Raw genomic sequence first — 27,278 nt, forward strand, 5'->3', positions numbered from 1 at the left:
CCCTCGGGTAAGGCCGCGCCGGGCCCGGCGGGGCGGCGGGGAACGGGGGTTCCTTACCGTGGGAAGGGCGAACCCGCGTTTGTCCCGGCCCGGGCGTCACACCCGGCCCGGCGCCGCGGCGGCTCCGAGCCCCGGTGGAGGCGGCAGGGACGTGCCCGAGGTTGGTGTCGGGCTGCGCCGCGGGCCCCGGTGCGGTGTGAAGCGGCGGCGGCCGCCCCGGTGCGGCCCCGGTGGTGGCCGTGGGTGGGGCTGGAGGCAGCAGGAGCCTCCCGGGGTGGCGGCGGGCAGGGCCCGGAGGAGGCGAGGCGGTGGCCGGGGTCGAGGGTGGCTCCCCCGGGGCGGGAGGTGCCGCAGCCCCCGCCCTCTGCTGCAGCGGGGCCGGGGCTGCGGGGTAGCGCTGGCACGGTGGGAAGAGCTGTGGATGTGAGGCGGTGGCGTGGGGAGCATCGGGATGCTTTCCTTGCAGTGGGAGGAAGGGTCTGACCTTCGTTTCTCACCACGCCGGCGGTCCTGGAGCCTCCTGCTCTGTAGGCGTGATTCCCAGACCACCGCATTAGGCTTTCCAAATTTCTGGTGAGGTGCTCCCTGAAAAGCCAACGGCCTGGGAAAGCCCTTTTGAGTTTAATAAATGACTGAAAGGTGGCAAATGATTGGTGCTCCTAGGGGAGTGAGGTTATTGTGGAGTTTCAGTCATTTCTGTTGCTTGCTTTCTTTTTGTGATGTGGAGAAGGAAGGTTACTTCTAAATTACTTAGAATAACTAAATAGTGAGGAGTTGCAGAGACCAGATAACACCGGGTAAGAATGCTAGTATGGTAAATGAGATATGGCAGAAGGTGTAAGGAAGGTAACAATCACCACAAAGTTGTCTCTTCATGAGCTCTTCTTATTCAGGGAAGAGCAGTAGGTGTCTCAACAATTGTTTCTTTTAAAACGACTTCAACACCCTGTTGTAGCTTAAGAGGGATATTTTGAAATTAGCTTAAAGGAGGAGAGAATGAAATAGAAAACATTGTTACACTGCTGAGTAAGTGGCTGGCAGTTTGTGTCCTGGCAGTTCTGGTTAGACCGTCCCAAAAAGGGAGTGCTGCAAAACGCAGGGGCAGGAGCAGAGCAGGTTTTTGGGCAAGCAAAGCCTTCATGTCCTCACCTTAGGGGAGAAGCTTGCTGACAGGAGATATGATCCAGGTGCCTGAAGTCATGGGCAGGTCAGAGAAAGCGAGGAGGGAGCATCAGTTTTCTGTTTCTGAGCGGAAATTATGATGCAGCAGGGCTAAAATAAACAGGCGGAAGTGCTTTTTCACACAACGTGCTATTAAATGTGTCACCCTGCCACAGGACCTGCTGCCACCTGATAGCATCGGGGGCAGTGGGACCAGCAGCAGGATTAAAACCAACAAAGCAGGTATGGGAAGTTCCTGAGCTGTGGTGGCTGCCTGGACTTTCCCCATCATTGGTCCCCAGTCATCACTTCCCGCTGTGTTCCTCCCACTGAGCAGGGTGGGAGTGTCAGGTTTAGATGCAGGCTTCAGAAATCTGCAAAACAGCTGTAAAAGCTAAATATAAAATGATATATTGCTGCTGTCAGGGCTGGCAGGCCCCAGTAGCCATCAGAAGTCCATGTGGATACCAAGAAATGCCTGTGAGGAAGAGCTCAGCATTGAGGTGCCTGTGTGGGTAGTTTCTCATGGTGCGAGTGCCTTGCAGTGCTTCACAGGGACGTTTCTGTTAGGCTTATAAGCTTCAAATCAAAAGATGCCAAAACGATTTTGTCCGAGTTCTGTGATGGGACACAGCCTGAAGATCATTGCTTAGTTATTGGTGTTAAATCCACACATTCCAGGTCAACCATGGCTTGCTTGTTTTAAAAAAAAAATATTTTAGGAAAAGTGATATTGATTTAACTGAGAAATTCACTGACAGCTTCGGGGGGTGAAAGAGTGGTGTTATCTTTGCAGTTCATTTGGGTTTTTCCTAGTCAGACATTTGTTATCAGTCTTGGACTCCTGTGGATGTACTTGGACTGTGCTGAAATTAATTTCATGAGCTTTTAATTGACAAAATTAATAGATTTGGCTTCTTTAGGCTCTGCATTTTGTGTTGAGTTCCCCAGCTCTCTTATTCTCACAGAGCTTTCTGAATCCTCTGGTTTGACCCTTTGAAATGTGGCCATGAGAGCTGATGTTCAGTGGTGGCTTTGACAGCGTGGTTCCCCGGATCTGTGTGATCCCAAATGGACTGTGAGTCAAATCATGAAGTGGCAGAGGTTAGAACCATTCCTGCCCAAGTGCTCTCCCCCTCAAAAAAAACCCCCACAAAACAAGTGTTAATGTGGGATTGATGTAATTTCTTCCACAAAGGATGGAGAGAAGTCAAGGACTGTCTTTGGTGCACCCGTGCTGTCCTAAAGCCAAGGTGAGCACCTGGCTTTGTTGTTTTGTGTATTCCCACTGCTGTCCTGAGGTCGATTGCTCAATAATAAATATATGTTGCTCTGAGGACACTGCTTGGTTATTCTCTGAGCACCACTGAGGTGTTCTGCCTTAGGTGGCATCCCTGTAGCTGGGAGAGTGTCAGATGTTTCTGTTTTCCCACACCTGCTCAGGTGAAGCTCTTGAGGGACTTTTCTATTCCCAGTGTCCATTCGCACGCTGAATATGTGAATGATTTTTGAAATCCTCAGGTTCTCCCAAAGCAGCCCTTGTTCTAAAGGCCCTGCCTCACCTCACAGAGTCTGCGGCCGATGTCCATCCTGGTCCTGCCCTGATCAGAACTCAGCGGTCCCAGTTAAAAGGAGCTTGTGGACTCTGGATCAGTGCCACTGTGCTCTTGAGCTGAGCAAAGTGCAGACACTCCTCATCAAAACAGCTGGGCTGGCCCAACACTCCTTGGTCCAGAGTCTTAAACCCTCCTCAGGTCTCTCCCTGTGTGACCACACCAGGTTCTGCCTCTGCACCTCTGCCCACTTCCCAGGCCTGTTTTGTTTCAAATTAAGGCCTCCCTGGCACAGAGGGTGGGAGAGGCACCTTTAATCAATTCTGGTTTAATATCTTGCTTCTCTTTTCCATGCTAAGTGACATCCCTGCTCTCCTGAGGTGAATTTTGCTGGAGCTGAAAGCACCTGGGTTTGTGAGTGGTTGGCTCGTGTGGAACCTGCTTGGCTGGATCATTAAATAAGATGGTTTTCTCAAGTCTTATTTGTTCCCCATGTCCAGACAAATTTGAATTGACATGGAGTAAAATTGCCAGGAAATTTTAGAGCAAGTGATGAGGAAGAAAGTTAGAATAGTGAGTTAAATACTCACTGGCAGAGAATGGCGAAATTGGATGTGGTGCTTTGACGAGGTGTGTTTGTGTATTGATCATGGGCAGGAGATAAACGAGGTTATTAGACTTGGAAATGCTCTAGGAAAAGCCACTCAGCCTGCAGGTTTGTGTATGTTAATACACCCTGGTGAATACCTGGAGCAGGAGGATTGGTGAGAAACTGTGGAGTTGACAGAATATTCATACACAGGCTGGTAAACATAATCCCTGTTTCTGTATTGTGTACTCACATGATTCATCAGTGCCATTTGCATCAGGAACACACATTTAACTGGCATCAGCGCTGCCCTCTGAAGCGTTATTTCTGAGAGGGATGCTTAAATAAAAGTGTTTAACTTCTAAAGGGTTCTCATGAGGATGGGGATCCCACACTGAACCAGAGCAGCCACGTCCTGGCTGGATGCAGAGCAGTAGCCTTGGCCTGCTGTGATTTCTGCTTGTGTGGAGCATCCTGCAAAAAGAAGTTGGCCACAGCCACATATTCTGCAGCCAAGGAGTATGAACTGCTCTCTCCACTTGTGTCTGAAATCTGGCAGAGGTCTTCCCCTCATCTTTGTTGTGGGTTTTCTTTAATGAGATACGGATGACACGTTCCTTCGGAGCTGCTCGTATTTTAAGACTTAAAAGATCATCCAAGATCAGCCTTGGACCTTTTAACTCTAACTGAACGCTAAGTCCCTGTTTTTCCTCCAGGTTGTTGTGTTTGTGCAGCAGATGTGTGGATCTCGGGGCAGAACAAGAAATCCCTCACACAAGAAGTGTCATGGCAAAGCCTTGATCAGGTTGTCCCGTATGGGACTGATTTCCTTCAGCAGGTTGTTTGCAGTGGGGAAATGATTATGGGAATGTTTTAAAGCGTGGTTTTTTTAGGTATCATTCCCTGCCATATGGAATTGTTTTCTCATCTTTTTTTCTCTGTTGTTTTTGCATGTTTGTGTGTTGAATTACATCCGATGTAGTTTTAACATGGCGGTTTTGGCTTTAGATCTGACACCTCTGAACTGCTTTTTGTACTGCTCCTTCCCAAAGGCCTGTACTTCTTCCTGAGCTGGCGTTTTCATCCTCTCAGCCATTTGAGGAATTGATTTGGTTTTCCTCTTAGCTAACTCTTGTAAGGTTCAGTTGTTTTGATGTATGTAAAAGGGAGATAAAAAAAAACTTCCTTTGAGAATTTCAAAAATATCAGTGAGTTTGCAACCATCAGAAATGGAAGGTTCAGAGAGACAGAACTTGGCAAACACTTTCCTTTGTGCCAAGCTTGATTTACGTTGTGTCCAGAAACCCCAGTTGGGAAAAGCATCAGACAAAAGGTTCTAGATATAAAAAATGCACTGGTTTTGTAGTTTTCTTGTTGCTTCCTCAACTCTGGATGGAGGCTCCTGGCATGGAACATCCTGGCTGTGGCTCTGGCTTGTGGGCAGCCACAAACCCCCTGCCCCAGCCCAGGACCCCCAGCCCTCTCTGCAGTTTGCTCTGTGGGCTCTGCAGAGTCTCACAGCCAGCGATCGCGGCTCAGTCGAGGCCCTTTTCAGGGTCACCCTGGCTTCGTTAACTGAGTGAGGATTAATCATATTAAGCTCTTAATTAGTTGGGCTGTGTGCCTGACACCGTGCAGCATCAGTGGGAGCCTTCCCAGTGCGTGGGAGGGTGTAGATGGGATGGAGGCTCTGGCTGTGTGCACGTTCCAGCTGCAGGAGCCGCGGGTGTTGCTGTGACAGCTCCTGCCCTCCTCACCCAGACACGGGTTGGCAGGAGCTGGCAGCTCGTGGCTGCTGCCTTATCTCTGGTGACAGGGATGTCCAGGCAAGGTGGACACTGGGTAATTCAGGGCCTCTGTAGCTAATTTGAAACCCTTCTTGCTTTAGCTGCCTTCTCTCCAAAACCTGGAGGGGGAAGTGCTCGCGTTCTGCTTGCTCAGCTGATGCCAGGGATGTTTCCTCTTTCCCCAGCTGCTGTGTGAGAGGCTGCAGCCATGTCTGACTTTGTGGAGAGCGAAGCAGAGGAGTCAGAGGAGGAGTACAACCAGGATGGGGAGGTTGTACCCAGAGTAACCAAGAAGTTTGTAGAGGAAGATGAGGATGGTGAGTTTGCTGAATTGTCTGTGTTCATTGCTGTTCTGTTCTGCATTCTGTGGCTCTGCAGATGGAGCAATAACTGTGCTATAACAGCAGGGCCATCTGTAGTCAATAATCTCAGCTGTTTGAGTGCTTCCCTTCCTCCAAGTGGTATTTATAATTGGCAATAAAAAATACGCTGCTTCGCCCTCGTGGGACTTGCAGTCACACAGTTTGATAGTAAATGGTAAAAGCAGAGGAATTCTCCCAGTGTGACCACTCCACCTGTTCCCTCTGCAGAGAGAGCACAAGACAAGAAGTAGGGATCTGGCAGGAGCAGCTGGCTGGGTTCTGTGTCAGTAGAAGTGTTCAGTTAAAACTCTGTGTGGATGGTGTGGAGGAGGATGCTGCTTGCACAGGTCCCAGTGGATAACCAGTGTCTAACATGTGCTGCTCTCCATCCCAGATGAGGAAGAGGAGGAGCTGAACCTCGATGATCAGGATGAGCAGGGGAACCTGAAAGGATTCATTAATGATGATGATGATGAGGAAGAAGAGGAGGAAGCCAGTGACTCTGGAGACTCCGAGGATGATGTCGGCCACAAAAAGAGAAAGCGCAGTAAGTTTTGTGATGATTGTTACTAGCAGGGCAGGGTGTAATGCTGGCAGAGAGAACCCTCTGCCCTGGTCTGCATGAGCTGTGTAAGCTGTACCCTTTTGGGTTTAGTGTGTTCTCAGATTAGGAAAGTGAGAGTGTAACTTAGCTCTGCTGTCTTCTTTAGCTTTTGATGACCGCCTGGAGGATGATGACTTTGACCTCATTGAAGAAAACTTGGGCGTTAAAGTCAAAAGAGTGAGTTGTGTTCCCATGCTGCTGTTAATGGTGTGGTGTGTTTTAGCACAGAGGAGGGTGGGCTTCAGCCTGGCATGAGCAGACAGTGCCTCCCATCAGCTCCTGCCCTCTTGGAAAGGGAGAGCTGAGTGCTTGAAGGAAGCAGGATCTATCCCTGCCCAAGCAAATGGGACCTGGCTTCCCAGAGTTAGCAAAACACTTTTTTCTGGTGCCTAAAGTCTGCTGTGCTCCTCCCTTTCCACCTCTTCAGGACGGTCTCATCTTCCATTCCTGTTTGGTGCTAACCTCAAGGTCAGCACAGGCTGTTAGGGGCTCCAAAGCTCTTTCTGAAACATTAGAGTCACATCAACCAGGGCAGCACTGGTGGTGACAGCATGCAAGTGACACAGCTCCCAGGGGGGTGGCTTCTCTCCCCTGTGTGCCTGTGGTGTGCTCCATCCTGCTCCCTCCCAGGTGCCTGCAGAGGAAGTGCAGTGCTGAGCCAGGGGCTGTGAGAACTAACGAGGAATTGTCCTTGCAGCAAAAATTCAGGCGTGTGCGAAAAATGTCTGATGATGAGGATGATGAAGCAGAAGATTATGGAAAGGAAGAACATGAGAAGGAAGCCATTGCTGAAGAAATCTTTCAGGATGGTGAAGGCGAGGAAGGAGGGGAAGCTGTGGAAGCTCCTGTTGCTCCACAGGAAGAGGAAGAGGAGGAGGAGGAAGATGAATCTGGTGAGTGTGGATGGTCAGTTACATCCAGTGTTTGTCCTAGGATTAAAGCACAGAAACAAAGTTCAGACTTTGTCTGAACTAGAAGTATCCAAAAGGCTGTGACCCTGTCATGGTGAAGCTCTTAATTGTTCTGATTAGTACAGTCCTTAGAATTAAACGTTTCTGGGTGACAGGTTTAGTTTGTCTGTCTGAACCACTTTGTGCAGGAGCACTTTATTTGTGCTGATGCCTTGAACACCTCCCCTAAGCTGCCTCAAAAATGAAAATGCTTCAGAGGAAGGCACTCAAGGCAATGTTTAGGTACCTCATGGCACAGTGCATGCCTGCCCTACCCCTCTTCGGCATCAGCCTCTCACTGCTGCTACCTTACCAAAAAAGTTTCAAGAATTCTTTCTACTGTCCAAAGCAGCCAGGCCTTTCCTGACTGTATTTTCAGTGCACTGAGCTGCAGCTCAGATGGCTTTGCCTGGAAGTTTGTCTGGAAGGTTGTTCCAGCTTGTTACTGTGGTTCAGGCTCTGGACTGTGTGAGATTAGTGTAGGAGATGCTGTGGGGAGCTGGGCAGCCTGACAGCCAGCAGCAGCCTAAGTGTGGTGGAGGCTCATGGTTGCACTGTCTGAACTTTGTCAGAGGTTCTGTATCTGAGTTCCCTGACCACTGAATTGTTTCTCAATGTCCAGACATTGATGATTTCATTGTGGATGATGATGGACAACCTCTGAAGAAGCCAAAATGGAGAAAGAAGCTTCCAGGATACACAGATGCGTAAGTATTGATTGGAAGTTGGCCTGGAGCCTTGAAAATAGTGCTCAGCTTATTTAGATCTTACGACTGCAGAGTGATTCAGCTTGTGGTTGGGTACTGCTGGTCTTCTTCCCAGAAGAAACCTGGTAAATTTAGACATAGAGCTTTTAGTGTGTGATTTCTGAAATGTGTGACTCTTTCCTTTTTTCTTTTTTCCCTTGGATTTTTTAAAGGGATACCAAAACCAGGCCCTTAAGAGAAATATTTGCAGTAAAGCTCAGAGTTTGTTTGCTCATGTTTGTCCATGATTTTTTAGCCTGGGTGGAAAACTAAAGCTTAGACAGAGCCTGGCCTCCCCTGTGTGGCTGTAAAGATATTCTGTGAACTGCACTGTGGGGCTGAACAACAGGGTTGTTTTTTTTGTTTTTGTTTTTTGCTTTCCAGTGCTTTGCAGGAAGCCCAGGAAATCTTTGGTGTGGACTTTGACTACGATGAGTTTGAGAAGTACAACGAGTACGATGAGGAGATGGAGGAGGAGTACGAGTACGAGGATGAGGAAACGGAAGGGGAGACCCGCGTGCGGCCCAAAAAGACCACCAAGAAACGCGTCAGTCGCCGCAGCATCTTCGAGATGTACGAGCCCAGTGAGCTGGAGAGCAGCCACCTCACAGACCAGGACAACGAGATCCGCATGACAGACATGCCTGAGAGGTTCCAGGTGAGGCAAGGGGCTGCAGCTCTGCAGGCAGAAGGCATTTTGGCTCCCAGGCCTGCGACCTGCAGGCTGGCAAGCTGCTGGATGGATTTTGGAATATCTTTTTCCCTCTTTGACGACCTTACCTGTCGAATGTACAAGCTAAAACTGCATTCAGGCATATCAGGGACATGGGAGCTGTTGTACCTGTTTGAATCTGTGTTTAGCTCCAGTCACAGCTTCCCTGTGGCCACTGGGTGCCAGTGTTGCAGTGCTGAAGTGCAGGGCTTGGGCTCTGCTGAGATGGCTTTGTGCTGGATGATGGTAGGAATCCCTTGGGCTGGACATATTGAGAGCAAGATGCAGTGCTAGAGAAGACATGGGAAGGTTTCTAGCTTACCTGATTGCCAGCCAACACATAACTGCTTGTAACCAACTTTACTCAAGGTGATGAGACTTACACTGCTCTCAATACAAAGTGCTGTTTGTGCTGTGAGGAATCCTTCTGGTGTCTCATATTTTTGTCTTAATTTTACGCTACATTCAGATTTTCACATAAAAATCCATCTCCCTTTAGTGTATGTTAATGTAATTCCACGCAGAGGTTTATTACCCTTCTCTGTGAAATAGCATGTGTGAAGCTGCCAGTTTTCCAAAGGATCTTTTTTTCCCCATGCCAGTCTGTGCCACAGGAGGAAATGCTGTCTGTGATGTCTTGTGGCTGTAGGTGGCCTGTTCACACATATTGTCCTCTTCATGGATGAAGAGGTGATTAAAGCAGCACCTCTGAAAGAGAAGTGGCTGATAATGGGTGCCCAGAGAGGCTTTGGAGCTGCTTTATTTTTTGTTACTCCGTGGCTGCAGCAACAAAAGTGGTAACAAGGCACAGATAGATTGGAGCAGAGGACGTAACTGCAGAAAATTTTGGAGTCTGGTGGGAAGTGGAGATATCCTTACTTGATTTTCACAGCAGACTTTGCACCATTGCAGGCCTTTCCACAAGCCTTTGACAGGATTGTAGCTGCCTTTATCTAGTGTAAAGCTGATGCAGTTTCCTGTGTGCTCAGAAGGTGCAGACATTGAAGTGATATCCTTGGCCCCACATAGGTGGGGGTCCCCAGAGGTAACCTGTAGCTCGAAACAATAATTTCCAGGCTTCTTGGAAACATGGCAGTGCAAGCCCTGGTGTTGCATGTGCCTGTGCTCATGGTGTTGTCTCTTCCCAGCTGAGATCCATCCCAGTGAAGAGTGCTGAAGATGATGAGCTGGAGGAAGAAGCTGACTGGATTTATAGGAATGCATTTGCAACACCCACCATCTCCTTGCAGGTAAAGGGCTGTGCTTGGAGACTTGTTCCAGGGGTCTGCTGATAGGAATGTGGTGCCCAGTACCACCTTCATTTCTGGCTTTGAGCAGGTCAATTTGACTTGTGTGTGTTCATTTTTGCATCCACGAAACAGAGCAAAAAGGAACACAAAGAAGTTGAAAGAACCACAGTTTCTCAGCCTTAACCTGGGGCTGCTCTTTTAGGGGCTCAGCTCAGGGATAGAGTGAACACAATGTGTTTCTCTTTTTCAGGAAAGTTCTGACTACCTTGACCGTGGACAAGCCAGCAGCTTCAGCCGCAAGGGGCCCAGCACCATCCAGAAGATTAAAGAAGCCCTGAATTTCATGAGAAATCAGCATTTTGAGGTAATTTGCAGCTTCTCTTCATTACCAAAGTCTGTCTTCTTTTCCTGGCAGGATTAGCAGGGCTGTTGGAAACACTTAGGGCACTTAGAAGGGGCTGAGATACCATCCCTAGGTGCCTGTCCTGTGATGAAATTATCCTCCGTTAGGAACTGCAACTCATCTTATGTGAGCTGTGGCAATGCAGGTTTTTAAGGCCTGTTTGACAGAGTTGCTGTCATTGTCTTTCCCTGATTGTGGACAAATTGAGGCTGAATGAGGTGTGGGGATTTCTCTTGAGCCTTGCTTGGTCCTTCCAGTCTGTTCTCCAAAGTGTTGCCTGATGTTGCAGAAGTTTTTTGGCCTATGTGGTGTATTCTTTGGTGAAATAAGAGCTGCCTCATTAGTTTGTTGTCCCACGTGGAACAGGAGCTCTGTCTGGGTTCCTGGCTGGCAGGAACAGCCCAGTCCCCTCCATAGGGGGTGATGAGTCTCATTTCTGACCCAGGTCCCGTTCATCGCCTTCTACAGAAAGGAGTATGTGGAGCCAGAGCTGCACATCAACGACCTGTGGAGGGTCTGGCAGTGGGATGAGAAGGTGAGGAATATTTTCAGTGCTGGTTCTCCCATCAACATTTGTCCTCCTACCTAGCCTGATACTTTCAGCAGTTTGTTTTGGCCATGTTTGGGTTTCTTCGCATTTTTGCTGTCTTATGGTGGTAAAGGGATATCTGACGAAATAGAATTCCAAAAAATCCTTCCCCTTCACCGAATTCCTTTTGTGTAGTGACATTTCCTGCTAGCACTGCAGGTTGCTTCTCTGCTATCAGGTCCAAACCTGAATTTGGGGTTTTTTCTGTTATTATAATACATCTCTGAAATAAGACGTGCCGCATGTCACATTTGGCTTTGGATGAAGATTTTAATGATCATTTTTATATGATAAATATCCCAAAATCCTGGAAGTCCCTGTTTGGGAAGGAAGGAGACAGATAACACACTACAATGGGGTGTTTCACTGCAATTCTTTTGTTCTCGTGTCAGTGGACCCAGCTGAAGATCCGCAAGCAGAACCTGACTCGACTGTTTGAGAAGATGCAGGCTTACCAGTATGAGCAAATCTCTGCTGACCCAGACAAGCCCTTGGCTGATGGAATAAGGGCCCTGGATACTACTGACATGGAGAGGTAGGTGCCAGGACTTCTGTATTCATTCCAAAATTACTTAAAATGTCCATTGACTTGCCCAAACAGCACAGGCACTCTGGCCACTGCAGAGCACCCACAAAGCCAATCATGAGAAATACTTTAAATTCTTTTGGGAGACGAATCCAAGGGCTTCTCTTCCCGACCTGAGTCAGAGCAGGTTCCTTGAGTGTTGTGAGCATGACCTAGCTGCAGGCAGGGTGTAACATGCTGGCTTTCTGTAGGCTGAAGGATGTGCAGTCCATGGATGAGCTGAAGGACGTGTACAATCACTTCCTGCTGTACTATGGCAGAGACATCCCCAAGATGCAGAATGCTGCCAAGGCTGCTCGCAAAAAGCAAAAGCGTATCCGAGAGGATGGTGAAGAAGAGGAAGGTTTGTCTCCTCACATTTGAAAGTTTTCTCCTTGTGGGCTGCTTGAAAATCCCGGTTTGAAAGAATCTGAAGAAAGTTTGGTGAAAAACCCATGTGTTTGCACAATGCATCTCTGCTGGTCATTCTATCTCAAGTTAGTTCCAGGTCTTTCAGGCACCTTTGAAATTGTTTAAGCTTTGCCACACAAGGTGCTTTCCAGTGGAATATGAATGCCACACTTTGTGGCAAAGGTGGCATCAGCAAACTTGATGCATATTCTAATGTGCAACCCAGAGATAACTCCTATTAAAACTGCACTGAAGATAGTGTTTCCAGGGTCTTTTTCCAGCCCTGAATAATTTTAAGGCCACTGCTAGCTTTGTGGGATTTAGGGGCTCTGTTGCACAGCGTAGGTTGTGTTTAATCTCTTTATTGTGCTCCTGACACACTCCAGCTGTCTGGATGCCTCTCTAATGTATCCTTCCTACAGGTGAAGGGGAGGATGCAGAGGATGATGAGCAGAAGGGGCCTGAGCTGAAGCAGGCTTCCCGAAGGGATATGTACACCATCTGCCAGGCAGCTGGGCTGGGTAAGGCTCTGCTCTGTCCTGCTGAACGTGCAGTGGCCTGGCCCACATGCTCTGCTGTGGCTCACCTGTGGAAGGAAGACTGGTGGTTTTGCTCACTATTAGCTACAATACCCATGTCCTCATTGGTGTTTTGGTTTTTTCCTTTTACCAGATGGCTTGGCTAAGAAATTTGGTCTGACACCTGAGCAGTTTGGAGAGAATCTCCGAGACAGTTACCAGCGTCACGAGACAGAGCAGTTCCCTGCAGAGCCCCTGGAGCTGGCCAAGGACTATGTGTGTAGGTCAGTGTGGGGGGGTCTTTGTGGAGTTACTGTGGATGTAACACAAGTGAGAGGATCTGGGGACAATTTTCTAAGCCTTCGTGTTGCCATTTTGCCTGCAGTCAATTCCCAAGCCCGGAAGCAGTGCTGGAAGGAGCTCGGTACATGGTGGCTTTGCAGATCGCCAGGGAGCCCTTGGTCAGACAGGTCCTGAGACAGACTTTCCAAGAACGAGCTAAAATCAACATTTCACCAACCAAAAAGGGGAAGAAGGTAAGGAAGGGAGCTCTGACTCTGTGGGTCAGTTCAGGGAAGGATCTAAATAACATACAAATGCTTGTTCTCCCATGTCAGTGGCAACTCTGAATAAATCTCAGAGCAGCAGTGAGCTGGGCTGTTGCAGAGCCCAGCTCAGCAGTGTGCTGCATTTTTAGACTCAGCATTTTACCAGATGAGATGTTGCCTTCATTTATGGAAACAGTCTGTGTTTCTCTGGGACTGGAAAGGAATTCTCCAGTGTCCTGCTGGGGAAGGAAATGCAGACTGGCAGGCATAGGGCTGAGGGGGTATTGAATAAAAACCGTTGTCTGCTGTGGCATACAGAAGGATCTTTCTTCATGAATGCCCTGTGTGCATGCTGACTGTCTCTCCTCTTTCCCAGGATATTGATGAAGCCCACTATGCCTATTCCTTTAAATACATGAAGAACAAGCCTGTGAAGGAGCTGAGAGATGACCAGTTCCTGAAAATGAGCCTGGCAGAGGATGAGGCGTTGCTCACCATAGATATCAGCATTGACATGAAAGGAGTGGAGGGGTGAGTTCCCACTGGCTGTGACATCCCTGACTTGGCAGAGATCATTCATGCAGTGCTCTTTGAGAACCTCTGTAACCCAAACTACTTCTGAAAGTCATGGCCTGGTAGTTTCCTGCACCTCAAAGTCAAGCAGCCTCTCAGGGTCGTGCTTTTTTCATCATCTTGTTGAGAACTTTAGCAGACATCTGTCTTACTCACTTAAAAGCAAACTCTGAAACCTTGGAATTTTTGCAGAAGATGATGCTTGTTTCCCAACCAACTTAGCTCCTTCCCTGCACATCTGAATGGCCACACTGTGTAGTATGGCTGTGATCTGTCTACAGCATCACTTCAGCAGCTAAAACAGCGTTGGATGGGATTTTCCCTAATTTTTCCAAGTAGCTACCTGCATCTGAGATGTGCAGGAATCTGCCGGTGATGGGTCCATGCAGGTGTCTGGAGCCTTTCTCTATCTCCCCTTCTCCTTTCTTGCAGTTATGGCAGTGACCAGACGTACTTTGAGGAAATCAAGCAGTTCTATTACCGGGACGAGTTCAGTCACCAGGTGCAGGAGTGGAATCGGCAGCGCACCATGGCCATCGAGCGCTCCCTCAACCAGTTCCTCTACGTGCAGATGGCCAAAGAATTGAAGAACAAGCTCTTAGTGGAGGCCAAGGAGTATGTCCTCAAGGTGAGATGAGGCACAGGTTTGAGGCAGAGCTGGGCTTGCAAACACTGGCGGCCCTGCAGTGTTCTGGGGATAGCTGCTGACAGCTCATACACTTCTTGGGGAGGAGGAGGAGGCAGGGATTGAATCAGGTTCAACTTCCTCTCCAGAGGAGGGTTATGCCAGGCCCCTACAGTGGATTTTCTCACTCCTCTTTGTCCTTTCTCTGCTCTCCCAGGCCTGCAGCCGCAAACTTTACAACTGGCTGAAGGTTGCTGCGTACAGGCCAGATCAGCAGGTGGAGGAAGACGATGATTTCATGGATGAGAACCAAGGGAAGGGGATCCGCGTGCTGGGCATTGCCTTTTCATCAGCCAGGTAGGAGGGAGGGAATGGTGTCGGGATGTACGTCCAGCTTTACCAGTCCTCCATGTCTGAGTGGTCTCTGTTTGACAGGGACCACCCTGTGTTTTGTGCCCTCGTTAATGGAGAGGGTGAGGTGACAGATTTCCTCCGACTGCCACATTTCACAAAGAGAAGGAATGCCTGGCGTGAGGAGGAGAGGGAAAAGAAGGTGAGCCGTGGTGCAGCTGCTACTAAGATGAATGTATGTATCTCAGAACAGAAACCCTCTAGCTTTTCTACTCTGATTTTCTACTTTCCTTTCCAGGCCCAGGATATTGAAACATTGAAAAAATTCCTCCTGAACAAGAAGCCTCATGTGGTGACAATTGCAGGCGAGAACAGGTCAGTCTTTGTGCTGCTTCCACTTGCCAGTCTCTTTGCAGTCCTTTCCTTGTGCCTGTCTACATTTCACTGTTTCCAGGACCCAGCTCTGTGCTCTCCCCTCAGTCCCCTTGGCTGTCTCTCCCTAGGGATGCTCAGATGCTGATGGAGGATGTAAAGAGAATTGTTCATGAGCTGGACCAAGGGCAGCAGCTGTCCTCTATCGGAGTGGAGCTGGTGGACAATGAACTGGCCATCCTCTACATGAACAGCAAGAAGTCTGAGGTGAACCTTCTGCTACTCCCTTAGTCTCTCCCTTAGTCTGTTGCTCATTCATGCTGTGTCATCCTCCATTTGTTGTGCTGGCCTTGCATCATCCTCTGTCTCATATGATCCATCTGGACAGTCACGTACTGATCTTTGGATCAAGGCAAAACATCTTAGGCTTCCCTGAAGAGATCAGCACCAGCAGATGCACAAAGTGGATATTGATGTAGTTGGAAATTAGTGAGATTGTTCCATTACTAATTGCATAAAAGCTCCTGGGAGCCTTTGACCTCAGCTTTCTTTGCCCTGAGCACCAAGTGCTTCCTTGCTGCAGTCCCTGTCTGATGTGTCTTTGCTGCTTGTGGTACAAAGTGTGAAAACACCACGAGGGTTTTCCCTGACTCTGTGTCCTGTTGCAGAATGAATTCCGGGATTACCCCCCTCTGCTGCGTCAGGCCGTGTCCCTCGCTCGCCGCATCCAGGACCCCCTCATAGAGTTTGCCCAAGTCTGCAGCTCAGATGAGGATATTCTCTGCCTGAAACTCCACCCTCTGCAGGTAAATTTTCCTTGGGCAAGAAAGATCCTTCTCTGCAAGAGAAAGCAGCCTGTGAGGGTTTGCTTTCAAAGAAGAGGTTTCCAAGTTAAACTTGTGCAAGTTCTGCCTGTTCTGTGCCATATTCAGGCTACACAGCACCTTCCTTTTTTTTTTTTTTGCTTTTTTCTCATCGGCCTTTAGGCTGTTCTCAGAGGTAGAACAGCCTTTAGGCTGTTCTCTGAGGTGCAACACAGCTCCTGGGTGCCAGTGTGTTGTGTTTGGCTCGTGGCAGAGGGTTGCAGAGACCCATCTTTTCCAGGGCTAACACCTCTTTTCTCTGCCAGGAGCACGTGGTGAAGGAGGAGCTGCTGAACGCGCTCTACTGCGAATTCATCAACCGTGTGAACGAGGTGGGGGTGGATGTGAACAGGGCCATTGCTCACCCCCACAGCCAGGCTTTGCTGCAGTACGTGTGTGGCCTGGGACCACGCAAAGGCACTCACCTGCTGAAGGTAAGGAGGCTTCTGAGCCTGCACTCTGTGAGTGCTCAGGAGGTGAGTCAGGGTCCCTGTGCCAGGTGCACAGCTCTGTTGATGTGTGTTTTTACCTCGCGTGCCTCGCCCCGAAGCTACACGTGGACTTGTGTCCTTGAGAGACCCAAACAGCTCAGCAGATCCATCAATCCCAGCCAGCTCCCAAACCCACAGGAATGGATGTGCTGTCAGAGTGTCAAGACACCTCCACAGTGTAGAAAACACGAGGCAAGAAGCCAACGCTTTTCCTGAGAGTTGGAGCTGTGATGATGTAGAATCATCATCCTTCACATAATGTTGCGACACTGGCAGGGAGCTTAAGAGTTGTGATGGGTGTGTGTCAGATGCTTTAAACACTGCAGTGTGAATCCTCTGCTTTTTTTCCCAGACAAAAACAAATTTTGGTTGGAAGGGGCCTTAAAGATCGTCTAATTCCACCCTCTGGCCATGGCCACAGACGTCTTCCACTGAAGGTTACTCAGAGCCCCATCCAAACTGGCCTTGAACAATTCCAGGGATAGAAAGTCCACAACCTCTGTGGGCAATCATGTGTTTGAATAGAAGGGTTTATATTCTTGCCACTCTCAGGTTTATATTCTTGCCTCTCTCTGCAGATCTTAAAACAAAACAACACCCGTCTGGAGAACAGGACCCAGCTGGTTACGATGTGTCACATGGGACCCAAAGTGTTTATCAACTGTGCTGGCTTCATCAAAATTGACACAGCATCACTGGGTGATAGGTGGGTATTGGGTTGTGTTTGATGTCCTCTGGAGTGTGGGGTCAGTGTGAGTGACAGGGTGACACAGTGACCTTCCCTGAGTCAGGGTTCCCCAGAGTTTCTGTGTGGCCCCTCTGACTTTAGGCCCAAGTTCAGGTATTGCTGGTTATTAATCTGATTCTAAACTTGCACAGCAGCAGTGTGAACTGCAGAAAATGAATTGCATGGCTTGTTCTGGTGTGAAAGACTCTTTGTGGTCAAGAGGAACTAAACTAAAACCAATTGTTTCCTAAAACAGTTGTCATGGAGTCATCAGTAACCCATGGGCACTTCAGCTTAGTTTCTGCCTGGTCCTTCCAACAGTATTTTATTTTTCTAAAGTTTCAAACTTGAGAAATAACTCAGCAATTTGGCTTCCTCTTAAACCAGTAGCAATACTGGGAAGTTTATAGAGCATTAAGTTGCTGGTAACTGCACAAGAGGTATTTTGAGGACAGCTGTAACCTTGTTTCTGAACATGACTGCTTTGTACATAGGGTCACTTACTAGAAACGTGGTTTCTCCAGGGTTTTTTGCCTTTGAAAAGCAATGTGAGAAAGAACACCTGTCTGAATCCCTACACTGAGTGATCCAACCCCACTAGATCCCTTGATTCTTGCAGGATACAAATCCCAGAGATGCTGGGGGCCAAGTGTAGCCCATCCAAACAGCTCATTGGCAACACTGAATTTGTGTGAGGAGAGAAACTGCAGAGAGCTGTGTGCACATAGAGCAGCTGAAGTACGCAGGGATCAAATCCACCCAGCATCCAAAATACCCGGCTGTGTCTTTGGAGCTGCTGACTGGAGTTTGCCAGGTCTTGCCTTGGCTCCTGTTGGTTTAGCAATGAATAATTCAGTGTCCTTTTTGGAGTACTTTGTTCCATGGAGGGGAGCAGTGGTGCTCAACAATGTGTTTGATCACTGAGCTGCAGGAACACCTCAGAGGCCTGATCTGAACATTGGTTTTGTTTCAGCACTGATTCCTACATTGAAGTCCTAGATGGTTCTAGGGTCCATCCTGAAACCTATGAATGGGCCAGGAAAATGGCAGTGGATGCCCTGGAATACGATGAGTCAGCTGAGGATGCAAATCCTGCAGGAGCTCTGGAGGAGATCCTGGAAAACCCTGAGCGCCTGAAAGACCTGGATCTTGATGCCTTTGCTGAAGAACTGGAAAGACAGGTGCACTGGGGGTTCCTGGTGCTGAGAAACAGAGGGGAAGCTCTGCTGCCCAGCTGAGATTCTCATATTTTATAGCTTTATCCTTTTTGGGAGCTGGGCCTTAGCTGTGCTGTTATAAAATGTATAAACAGCCACGATGAGCAGTCAGTGTCTGACAATGGCATGCAGTAAATGCTTGCAGAAAGTACATTGGGGCAGGGAACAAGAATTAACCATATAAACTCTTCTCCCTGCATTTTTTTCTAAATATGTTTGTCCTTTTGACCTCCTCAACATCCTGTGACCGAGTTTCACCATTTGTTGGTACCTGCTGCATTCCCCCTTTTTAAATTTGCTATTTCATTTGCTATTTGCTAAGTTGCTTGAGTTCTTCCAAAGCTTACATTGAATTCCCTACTGACCTTCTTCCCGCTGCTCATGGCTTTATAACCTCTGAATCCCACACAGGGCTATGGTGACAAGCACATCACTTTGTATGACATTCGAGCTGAGCTAAGCTGCAGATACAAGGACCTGAGAACCCCGTACCGTTCTCCCAACACAGAGGAGGTCTTCAATATGCTGACCAAAGAAACTCCAGAGACATTTTACATAGGTATAGCCCTGTTCATCTCCCTGCTTTCTGTCCCCCTAAGTTGACACAGAATGTGTGAAGGTGGGGCAAAGGGATCTTAGTGAGTGTGATGCTGGGGCAGTGCTGTGGTGGAGTGTGAAGCAGCTTTTCAAGTACTTGGGTGACCTCCTAACACCTTCATGCGTGAATAACAACCTTAGATGGAGGGAACTGCCCAGCTCTGCAGTTTGTCATTCTTTCCTTCCCCTCTCCCATCACCCCACAGGTAAAATGATCATCTGCAATGTGACTGGGATTGCCCACAGACGCCCACAGGGAGAGAGCTACGACCAGGCCATACGGAATGATGAAACTGGCCTTTGGCAGTGCCCGTTCTGCCAGCAGGACAACTTCCCAGAGCTCAGTGAGGTGGGGCTGCTTCTCCTGCTTTTGTCAGGGGCCTGCTATCAGCAGAAGTGTTGTATTCTTGGGAGACAAGGAATCAGAGCCAGGATTGTGTCCGCAGTGCCCCAGGATCCCAACCTGATGTGGCCTTTGGCTGTAAATAAAATCCATTGCACTTCTGACTAATTGCTTCAGTATAGATTTGACAGGTCTTTTATGGCTACATTATGGCTTTTAGAGTGAAATGGACCTGGAGCTAAGCTGGCCACTTCTTTGCAGATACATAAAGTGTTCTTGTTTGTGGTCTGGGATCGTGTTTTATGCAGAGAAATTGCCTGTGACACTGAGAACAGAAGGCTCTGCCACCTTCTCGATTTTAAGAACTTATCTGGACCACCTGGTGCTTAATGCAGCTGTACTTTAGGTCCCTTCTAAACACTGTGAATTCCAGCCTGGGTAATCCGTGACTTTAAACCCCTATAGTGTTCATTAGAGACCAGCCCTGGCTACAGTCTGGTGTTCAGGGTCTAAAAATGTTCTGACCTTCCTGGCTGCAATGTCCCATAAGCTGAGCAGAACTGGAGGAGGAAGATTGCATTACTGGGTAGCATTTGTTGAAGTCTTCTGTCCCCTGCCCTTCCACAAGTCTCTTCTGGCTGCACCACTTTGCTGACACAGCTTTTGGACTTGTTTTGAGTATGAACTGCTGCGGCTATTTTCTTTCCATGCTGAATGATTTATATACTTTTGCCTTGCTTAAGGTTTGGAACCATTTTGACAGCGGTTCCTGCCCAGGTCAGGCCATTGGAGTGAAGACACGTCTGGATAATGGTGTTGCTGGCTTCATCCCAACAAAATTTCTTAGTGACAAGGTGGTCAAAAGGCCAGAAGAAAGGGTGAAGGTATGAAAGCAGTGGATTTTCACACTCCCAGCAAGAGCTGGAAGAACCTGGAGCCAATACCAAAGACTCAGGGTTTGGTTATTAACATTGCTCTTAAATGGCTTTTCCGACCTTATTTTCATGTAAGGACTTAAAATCAGCAGGAAGTTCAGGTTCTGGTTAGTGTCCTTGTCCCACAGTGCAAATCTCCCTTGGCAGCTGGTGGGATCCTGTTAATCAGTTAACACGTTGTGCTGCAGGAGGATTTATTGTTGTCTGGCTGGAGTCTGGGTTTAGGACACCAGAAGGCATTCTAATGCAGAGCTGCCCTTTGTTTCTGGCTTTCTAAAGAGTTCACAGAACTCTTTTTGGACAGGCAAGGGTCATTTTCCTCTTAAAGCTTTTTCTTCCCTCTCCATTAATTTGTGGAGGTCATCGTAGTTCCTGGTCCTGCTCAGGACAGGGATTGGGGTTCTGAAAGAAACGGAATAACACCTTTTTATCACATACTAAAATAGTGGTTTAACATCTTTGCTGTCTTTTGGAGTCCCCAGCAGGCCATGCAGGTGATGGATAATCCTGTAGGCTCAGAGGTCTCAGCCTTTCTTTAAAGAGTTATTAATTAACTTCATAATGGTTAACTGAACTAAGACATTGCAGTTTTTGTGGGGGGATTTTCTGCCTCACATTTTATTAGAGCAGCCCTTTGGGTGTCTGCTTCTGAACACACTTAACTGCTTTCTTGCATATCTTGGAAGTCCAGTTTTGCTGCTCCCATTGTGAAAGACATTTGAAATACAAAAGGTGATTGTCCTCACCCTCCAGATGTGCAGTTTTCCGTGTGGTGTGGGTAATAGGTAATAGATGTGCTGGAGAACTGCCCATTTTTCTGTTAATCTCTTTTGATTCTGGTCACTTTGAGATCAGTTGACTTTCAGTTTGTGTAGAAAGATCACTTTTAAAGGTTGTATCAGTCTGAAGTAGCTGAGGTGATTTGTACCTCCTCAGTGTCAGCAGGATCCCACATGGATTGTTCTGTAGCACAGGGATTCTGGTGTATCTGCCAAACCTGCTGCTCACCTTGGCCTGCACCTCCTCTGCAGGTGGGAATGACCGTCCACTGCCGCATCATGAAGATTGACATTGAGAAATTCAGTGCAGACCTGACCTGCAGGACCTCAGACCTGATGGACAAGAACAATGAGTGGAAACTGCCCAAAGACACCTACTACGACTTCGACTCTGAGGCAGCAGATCACAAACAGGAAGAAGACATGAAAAGAAAGCAGCAGAGGACAAGTGAGTTCTCTTCATTTCTCTCTCCCTTGTAATTCCAACCTTCCCAGGCTGCTTCAGGACAATCAGCACAATTAGATACAGTTGCATTAAAGCAGTTCCTCTTGGAAGGCTGAACGTTCCCTTTGTTCCCCAGCGTACATCAAGAGGGTAATTGCTCACCCATCATTCCACAACATCAGCTTCAAGCAAGCAGAGAAGATGATGGAGACCATGGACCAAGGGGATGTGATTATTCGGCCGAGCAGCAAAGGGGAGAACCATCTGACTGTCACCTGGAAGGTCAACGATGGCATTTACCAGCATGTGGATGTCCGGGAGGAGGGAAAGGAGAATGCCTTCAGCCTGGGCTCCATGCTCTGGATTAACACAGAGGTAAAGCCCTGCAGAGCACACCTGGGAAGGGGAAGGACTTATTTTACAGGTTGACACAGCCCTTCTGTCCTTGTAGCTGCTTTCACACTCTTGGAGAGTAACTTCCAAAGCACTCTCTGGATGCTTAGACAATACTTGTCTCTTTTGTTTTTCCTCAAGCCTTGCTATGCAGAGTGTATGACCAAATACACCCTAAATACCTCTTTAAATGTGTTTGTTCAAAGGAGTTTGAAGACCTGGATGAAATTGTTGCTCGTTATGTCCAGCCAATGGCTTCTTTTGCCAGAGACCTGTTGAACCACAAATACTATCAGGACTGCAATGGTGGAGACAAGAAGGTGAGAAAATCCCAGGATGTGGTAACTTTTTAGGAAGATATCCATGGGCTCTGTGTGCTGCTGAAAATGTGGGCTCCCCTGGAGCATTTGTCTTCTTTCTCTTTCTAATTAGAAGCTGGAAGAGCTGCTGATAAAGACCAAGAAAGAGAAGCCAACATTTATTCCATACTTTATTAGTGCCTGTAAAGACCTACCTGGTAAATTCCTCTTGGGATATCAGCCTCGAGGCAAACCAAGGTAAGTGAGAGGCAAGCCCAGCATCTGCACTGAGTACTGCCAGTACCAAACCTCAGCTGATTGCTGCCAGTTTTTCTTCCAGCTCTGTCAGAATCCCTGTAAATCACGCCTCCTCTTTGCCAGGATTTGGCCTCCTGACAGTGGAGGACCCAATTCTGGCAGTAAATCTCACCCAGGAGGCTCCCGTGTTTCTTAACTATCTGGCTGCCACGAGCAGCATTGCCCTGTGTTGTGGGAGGATAGGCAGGGAATGATGGATTTTTCATGGAAAGGCAGGGTAGTTTGAAGCAATTGTTTGAAGATAAAGTGCCTTGGGTGGATCATTATCAGTACATCCATTGCCTGTGGTTTTAGTCCATGCCTGTTCTGAGTGTGACCTGTCAGTGAGTGGCTGAAACAGCCTGTGATGTCTCATGCTGTCCCTGCTCTCCCAGGATAGAGTATGTGACAGTGACACCAGAGGGATTCCGCTACCGGGGCCAAGTCTTCCCTACTGTGAATGGACTTTTCCGATGGTTTAAGGATCATTATCAGGACCCTGTTCCAGGTGAGCAGCCTAAAACTTCAGTGCCTCAGCTGTTTGTTTATCACACAATAACAGGGACAGTTATTAAAGGACAGTTCCATCTTCTTCATCCCGAAAATGTGTCCTAGGATTTTTCTATGTGTGGGAAGTTTCCGAGCAATGCTTGAAATGTTTGGCTCCATGCACCAACCCACTGAGAGCTCTCCTGAGAGTTAATCTCTCATGAAGTGGGCCATGCAGCAAAGTCTGGACCAGTCCCTTTCCTCTGCTTTGTCTCCCCCACCATACAATCCAGCACCCATCATGCCGGAAGAACTGTTGACTCCATTTTTTTCAAATCCTGAGTTTCAGACCAATGGCTGCTCTTCCAGGAGAATTAATCTACCTCTTGGTTGGTATTTTACACAGGTATTACCCCCAGCAGCAGCAGTCGGACCAGGACTCCAGCCTCCATTAATGCTACTCCAGCTAACATCAACCTGGCAGGTCAGTGCAGGCCGTTCCCGGTTGGAATTGGGATGGGAGCTGCTCCTCCAGGCTCCGCTTTTCCTAATGCAGTGTGTCTCCCTCGCAGACCTGACACGTGCAGTGAATGCCCTACCACAGAACATGACCTCCCAGATGTTCAGTGCCATTGCTGCTGTGACAGGCCAGGGACAGAACCCAAATGCCACCCCAGCACAGTGGGGCTCCAGCCAGTATGGCTATGGAGGCAGCGGAGGCGGCAGCAGCGCGTACCACGTAGGTGTCACTTAAATTTCTGCTGGCTTCTCCTTGCTGCTAGAAACCACTGGGGGCCTAAGGAATCCCTCATTGCCTGGGGTCCCCGAGTCCTAGTTTTGTCCCTGTGGTGCTGCACAGGCTGGATTCTTGAGCCAGGTTTCCTTTTGCCTCCCGTGACTGGAGAAATGAGGCATGTAACACAGCCCTGCTCCGGGGGGAGTTGGAGCAAGGAGCAAACTGGTCTGGCCCCCAAGGAATGTGGCAGGGTGGAGAGGGGGGATCCAGCAGTGAGGGCACACAACCTTCTGATTGTGCCCCTGAATTGGCAACGTGAGCTGCCAGTGGAGGAGATTAGCTGGGAAAGTATGCGCTGAGTTTGCAGGGCTTTTCAGCTCAGCGCTAATCTCTGAGCTGCACCGGTGGGGAACACCTCAGCCTGACCCAACAGCCAGGGACTTTGCAGGGAGTAAGATGGAATTGGACAGTTTTGGCTCATGGTGAAGCCTTTCTTGATGTGTGCCTGCTCCCAACCCACTCTGCAAGCTCCCAGCTGGCATGGAGGCAAATTCCAGCTGCAGAAGGACTGAGGAGCCTGGGTGCAAAAAACACACCCAGCTGTTGCACCCAAAGAAGAGATGCTGCAAGACAAGGCTTGCAGGGAGGAGTGATCCTCCTTTAGAGCACCTTGGGAGGCTTTCAGGAAGTTTGGCACAGTAAATGCTGAGCTGAGGATCGGCAGAGACTGTGGATAACCCGATGTATTAATCATCAAGACATCTGAAAAAAAAGGGAGGTGAACACCGGGAGGCAAAGACACTAAGCTCTTCATGGGACAAGAAGCCAGCTGACTTGGGCTGTGGGAGGGAGCCATCCTGAGAGCTGCTGCACCTTCTCTGCAGCCTGCAGGGGAAGAATTTATCTTCTTTGTGCCCACTGCAGGATGTCATTGCTACTGGCTTGCCCCAAGTGTCTCTTGTGCCCCTTGCCTTTGCTTGGCTCCAGCATCTCCCCTTGGGCTGAGCAAGGAGAGCAGGCTGTGCTGGCCCAGCTCCCAGGGAAGCAAATGTGCTGTGCTCAGCAGGGCTGGGGGCACGCAGAGTGTGGGTGGGCACCCTCCTGGGTGAGCAGGGCAGTGCAGAACCCCCTCAGCCTAGCAGGGTCCACCCTCTGTCCCCTGACAGCCTCTGCTCTCCACAGGTGTTCACGACTCCAGCACAGCAGCCGGTGGCCACCCCTCTGATGACCCCCAGCTACTCCTACACTACTCCCAGCCAGCCCATCACCACGCCCCAGTACCAGCTCCAGGCCAACACCACACCCCAGTCCACCCAGTCCCAGGCACAGTCACAGCCATCATCCAGCTCCAGGCAGAGGCAGCAGCCAAAGTGAGTAGCTCTGAGTGCTCGTATCCCTGTCCCGTCTCCATTGCTTTTCTTGGTTTTTGTGGAAGCAGCGTGATGGGATTGCTTCCCCCACGGGGAGGGAGGAGCACAGGGAATCTTTCCTGTCACATCTCACGTTGTCTTCGTGTCCTTGCAGGACCAACAGCCACGCTGCCATCGACTGGGGCAAGATGGCCGAGCAGTGGCTGCAGGAGAAGGAGGCTGAGCGGAGGAAACAGAAGCAGAGGTTGACCCCTCGCCCCTCTCCCAGCCCCATGATCGAGAGCACGCCCATGTCCATCGCCGGGGACGCCACGCCTCTCCTGGATGAGATGGATCGATAGGACCTGACTCCCGACACCTCCTCTCCTCCAAGGGGGAAGGAGAGGGAACAATAGGAAGCGACTTCCCTTAGACACATAACTCCTGTTTTATACGTCGTGGGATGGTGGGAAATGACTCTTGGTGATGTGCACCTGAGCGAGAGAATAGACTTGGCAGGGCTGGTTTAAAAATATATACTATATATAAGAAAAATATATCATAGAAAGGAACACTGCATCGGCCCCTGCGCTCTAGGCTCTGGTTTTGAGGCACCTTGGAAAGTTAGCAAAGCAAAGATGAGGTCAAAGGAGCCTGTCCTTGTACATGCACAGCACTCTGCTTTCACCCCAAAGACTGGGAAGCAAACGGAGCTGAAAGTGCATTGCCCTGGAGTGAGCCTGTTTCCTTTGGATTCTCCCAAACCCTGACTGTCACCTCCCCTCGTCCCGAGACCACAAAGCAAAGTCGTGGGGGTTGTGACAAACTAACCAGAGTTCTCACAAAGTTCCTGTTGTTGTTTGCTCCATGTTTTCATGCGTGACAGGCTCAGCAGAGCCTGTGCCAACCCCAGCTGTGTCTGGAGGGGTCCAGCACAGCAGCTCGGGGTCTTGCTGGAGATGCAGCTGTTGTACCAAAGGCTTGCTCTCTCCTCTGGCTTCTTTTGGAACAATATTTATTTAGTTTTGATTATTTTTTTTAAATCAGACTGCGAAATAAAGCGCCAGCCTGCGGCAGCTTCCCCGTGACAGACGCGTGGGATAAAGCACCACGGAGCAGCCCGGAGTGCATGGCCTCCTCCTCTGTACCTGCTTCCCCTGCCCAGCTGTAACCAAGAGGGGTGAATAAATAGAGTTTTTACTGAATGCTAGCTCAGAGGTTTTTCTGCCTGCACCCTGCCCTTCCCTTAGGATTTGCTCAGAGCAGAGTTGCTTGGTGGAAGTCGATGCTCCTTCTTCCTTTGTTGCTTGGTGTTGCCCTCTGTATGCTGGAACTTTCACAGAGAAGCTGATTTCTGTTGTTAACAAATAAGGTTTTGTTAAGGATGCACCACATGGAGACATCACACCGACATGGGGGCACCTTCCTGTGGCTACGGGATAGGGCGAGACACTGGGACAGAGGGATAAAGTGGATAAAGAAGCAGCCCAGTGTGCTGCTCCTGAGGGATTGCCCGCGATGGGAGAGACATTTCTGAGAGGGAAAGTTTCTGCTACACACACTCTCCCCTCTCTTGCTTTGTTAGTAGGGATTTTCTATGGAAGCAGAGTCTTTGTTCCTTCCCAGTGCTCCTGGTCAGCCTCCTTTGCTAGGAAATGAGCAGGAACAGCAGATCTGAGGAAACAAAGCTCTTCTTTGCATGTAAATGCTCCTGAAGAATGGCAGCGACCCGGGAGACAAAGCAAAGCTCTTTGCACAGAGAAATGCAGGTCCTGGCTTCAATGCCATCCCCTCTGCAGTGCTGAGGGGCTGACAGGGTTCCTCCCAAAGCCACCCAGGCCACTGGGGAGAACACAGCTCCGAGGTCGCAGGTGGATGAACCTGGTGCTATTTTCTTATTTCGTGAGACTGGACGATAGGAATTTGACTGGGAGCAGCTCCTTACTGGTTGGACCTGAGAGGGGAGCCTAGTTGTGTGTTGTTGCCTCCTTTCTGGCTGTCTTTGTTTTTAGTTTTCCCTTGCTGTCAATAAAAGTTCTACTTTTGGGAAGCCGGTCCGCCTGCCCCTTGTCCGTGCTTCCTGCTGGGATGCTGTGGCTGCCACAGGGGCTTTGCACCCAGAGAGGAAGAAGCAATGCCTTCCTCCACCCTTGGTATTCCCCCCTGGCCTCGTGTGATCCGCTTATTTCAGGGATTTGGGATTGCGCTGCACGCTCCTCAGTGTGGGGTTTGCCCGTCTGCTTGGCTCCTGGCGCTCCAGCTTTTTCCAAGCCTGGTATTTGGTGCTGGTGCAGGAAAATCTTTCCACCACCTCACCAGGAGACTGGGCTGAGCCACGCTCCACCCTTGAAAGCATTTTGGAGGAGTTGGTGGCCATGCCCTGTTCCCTGCTCCTCACTGCAGGGGCCCAGACAGGATCCCCACCCACCAGGAAGGGACACAGGCAGCTCTCTCTGCCCCAGCTCTTCCCAGGCAGCGTCTGCCTTAGTCCCAGGGCTGGAAAAGCATCTGTTGTCCCACTGTAAGGAGCTTTGCAGGCATTTGAGAGGCCTTCAGGGAGGGCCAAGCCCCTGTTCCTCCCAAAGGAAGGGAGAAGGAATTGATGTTGGTGTGGGAGCATGGGAAAGGCAAGGCATTAAGAGGGTGAGA

At 49.2% G+C, this 27,278-nt stretch overlaps 2 protein-coding genes across 4 annotated transcripts in view; one reads left to right on the plus strand and one right to left on the minus strand.

Annotated features, from left to right (window-relative positions):
• The window catches only part of ALDOC (aldolase, fructose-bisphosphate C), a 36,861-nt gene extending 36,690 nt beyond the window's left edge, over positions 1-171 (minus strand). The window contains exon 1 of the mRNA XM_068210446.1: positions 165-171. The gene's annotated coding sequence lies outside the window, so the exon portion shown is untranslated. The remainder of the gene's footprint in view (positions 1-164) is intronic.
• SUPT6H (SPT6 homolog, histone chaperone and transcription elongation factor) lies at positions 22-26,684 on the plus strand. 3 transcript variants are annotated; one of them, XM_068210437.1, is made up of 38 exons: positions 33-160; positions 1,338-1,404; positions 5,276-5,407; positions 5,847-5,999; positions 6,163-6,233; positions 6,754-6,949; positions 7,629-7,713; positions 8,137-8,410; positions 9,613-9,714; positions 9,965-10,078; positions 10,563-10,652; positions 11,099-11,241; positions 11,484-11,635; positions 12,105-12,203; positions 12,355-12,484; positions 12,586-12,736; positions 13,125-13,279; positions 13,754-13,949; positions 14,164-14,303; positions 14,382-14,499; positions 14,596-14,672; positions 14,801-14,936; positions 15,338-15,475; positions 15,799-15,966; positions 16,602-16,729; positions 17,724-17,931; positions 18,379-18,526; positions 18,771-18,913; positions 19,651-19,791; positions 20,874-21,069; positions 21,203-21,441; positions 21,666-21,779; positions 21,892-22,016; positions 22,451-22,563; positions 22,951-23,028; positions 23,117-23,283; positions 24,463-24,650; positions 24,805-26,684. In XM_068210437.1, the coding sequence occupies exons 3-38, from the start codon at positions 5,299-5,301 to the stop codon at positions 24,989-24,991; spliced, it is 5,172 nt and encodes a 1,723-aa protein (XP_068066538.1). In that variant the 5' UTR covers positions 33-160; positions 1,338-1,404; positions 5,276-5,298; the 3' UTR covers positions 24,992-26,684. The 3 variants fall into 3 exon arrangements, with proteins under 3 accessions (XP_068066537.1, XP_068066538.1, XP_068066539.1); XM_068210436.1 differs by lacking the exon at positions 1,338-1,404 and having other exon boundaries at positions 22-160; XM_068210438.1 differs by lacking the exons at positions 33-160; positions 1,338-1,404; positions 5,276-5,407; ... (3 more) ...; positions 7,629-7,713; positions 8,137-8,410 and adding an exon at positions 9,403-9,509.
• Positions 26,685-27,278: the final 594 nt, after the last annotated feature.

Source organism: Anomalospiza imberbis, chromosome 20 (assembly GCF_031753505.1).
Source record: "Anomalospiza imberbis isolate Cuckoo-Finch-1a 21T00152 chromosome 20, ASM3175350v1, whole genome shotgun sequence".
Taxonomy (NCBI): Eukaryota; Metazoa; Chordata; class Aves; order Passeriformes; family Viduidae; genus Anomalospiza; species Anomalospiza imberbis.

What these genes read in the sequence shown, in the direction of transcription:
- SUPT6H (XM_068210436.1), top strand. Translation starts at nt 5,299, where the DNA reads ATGTCTGACTTTGTGGAGAGCGAAGCAGAGGAGTCAGAGGAGGAGTAC. An exon ending in CAACCAAAAAGGGGAAGAAG is followed by an intron (nt 12,737 to 13,124) that starts GTAAGGAAGGGA and finishes CCTCTTTCCCAG; the next exon opens with GATATTGATGAAGCCCACTA. An exon ending in CAGCCTCGAGGCAAACCAAG is followed by an intron (nt 22,017 to 22,450) that starts GTAAGTGAGAGG and finishes CTGCTCTCCCAG; the next exon opens with GATAGAGTATGTGACAGTGA.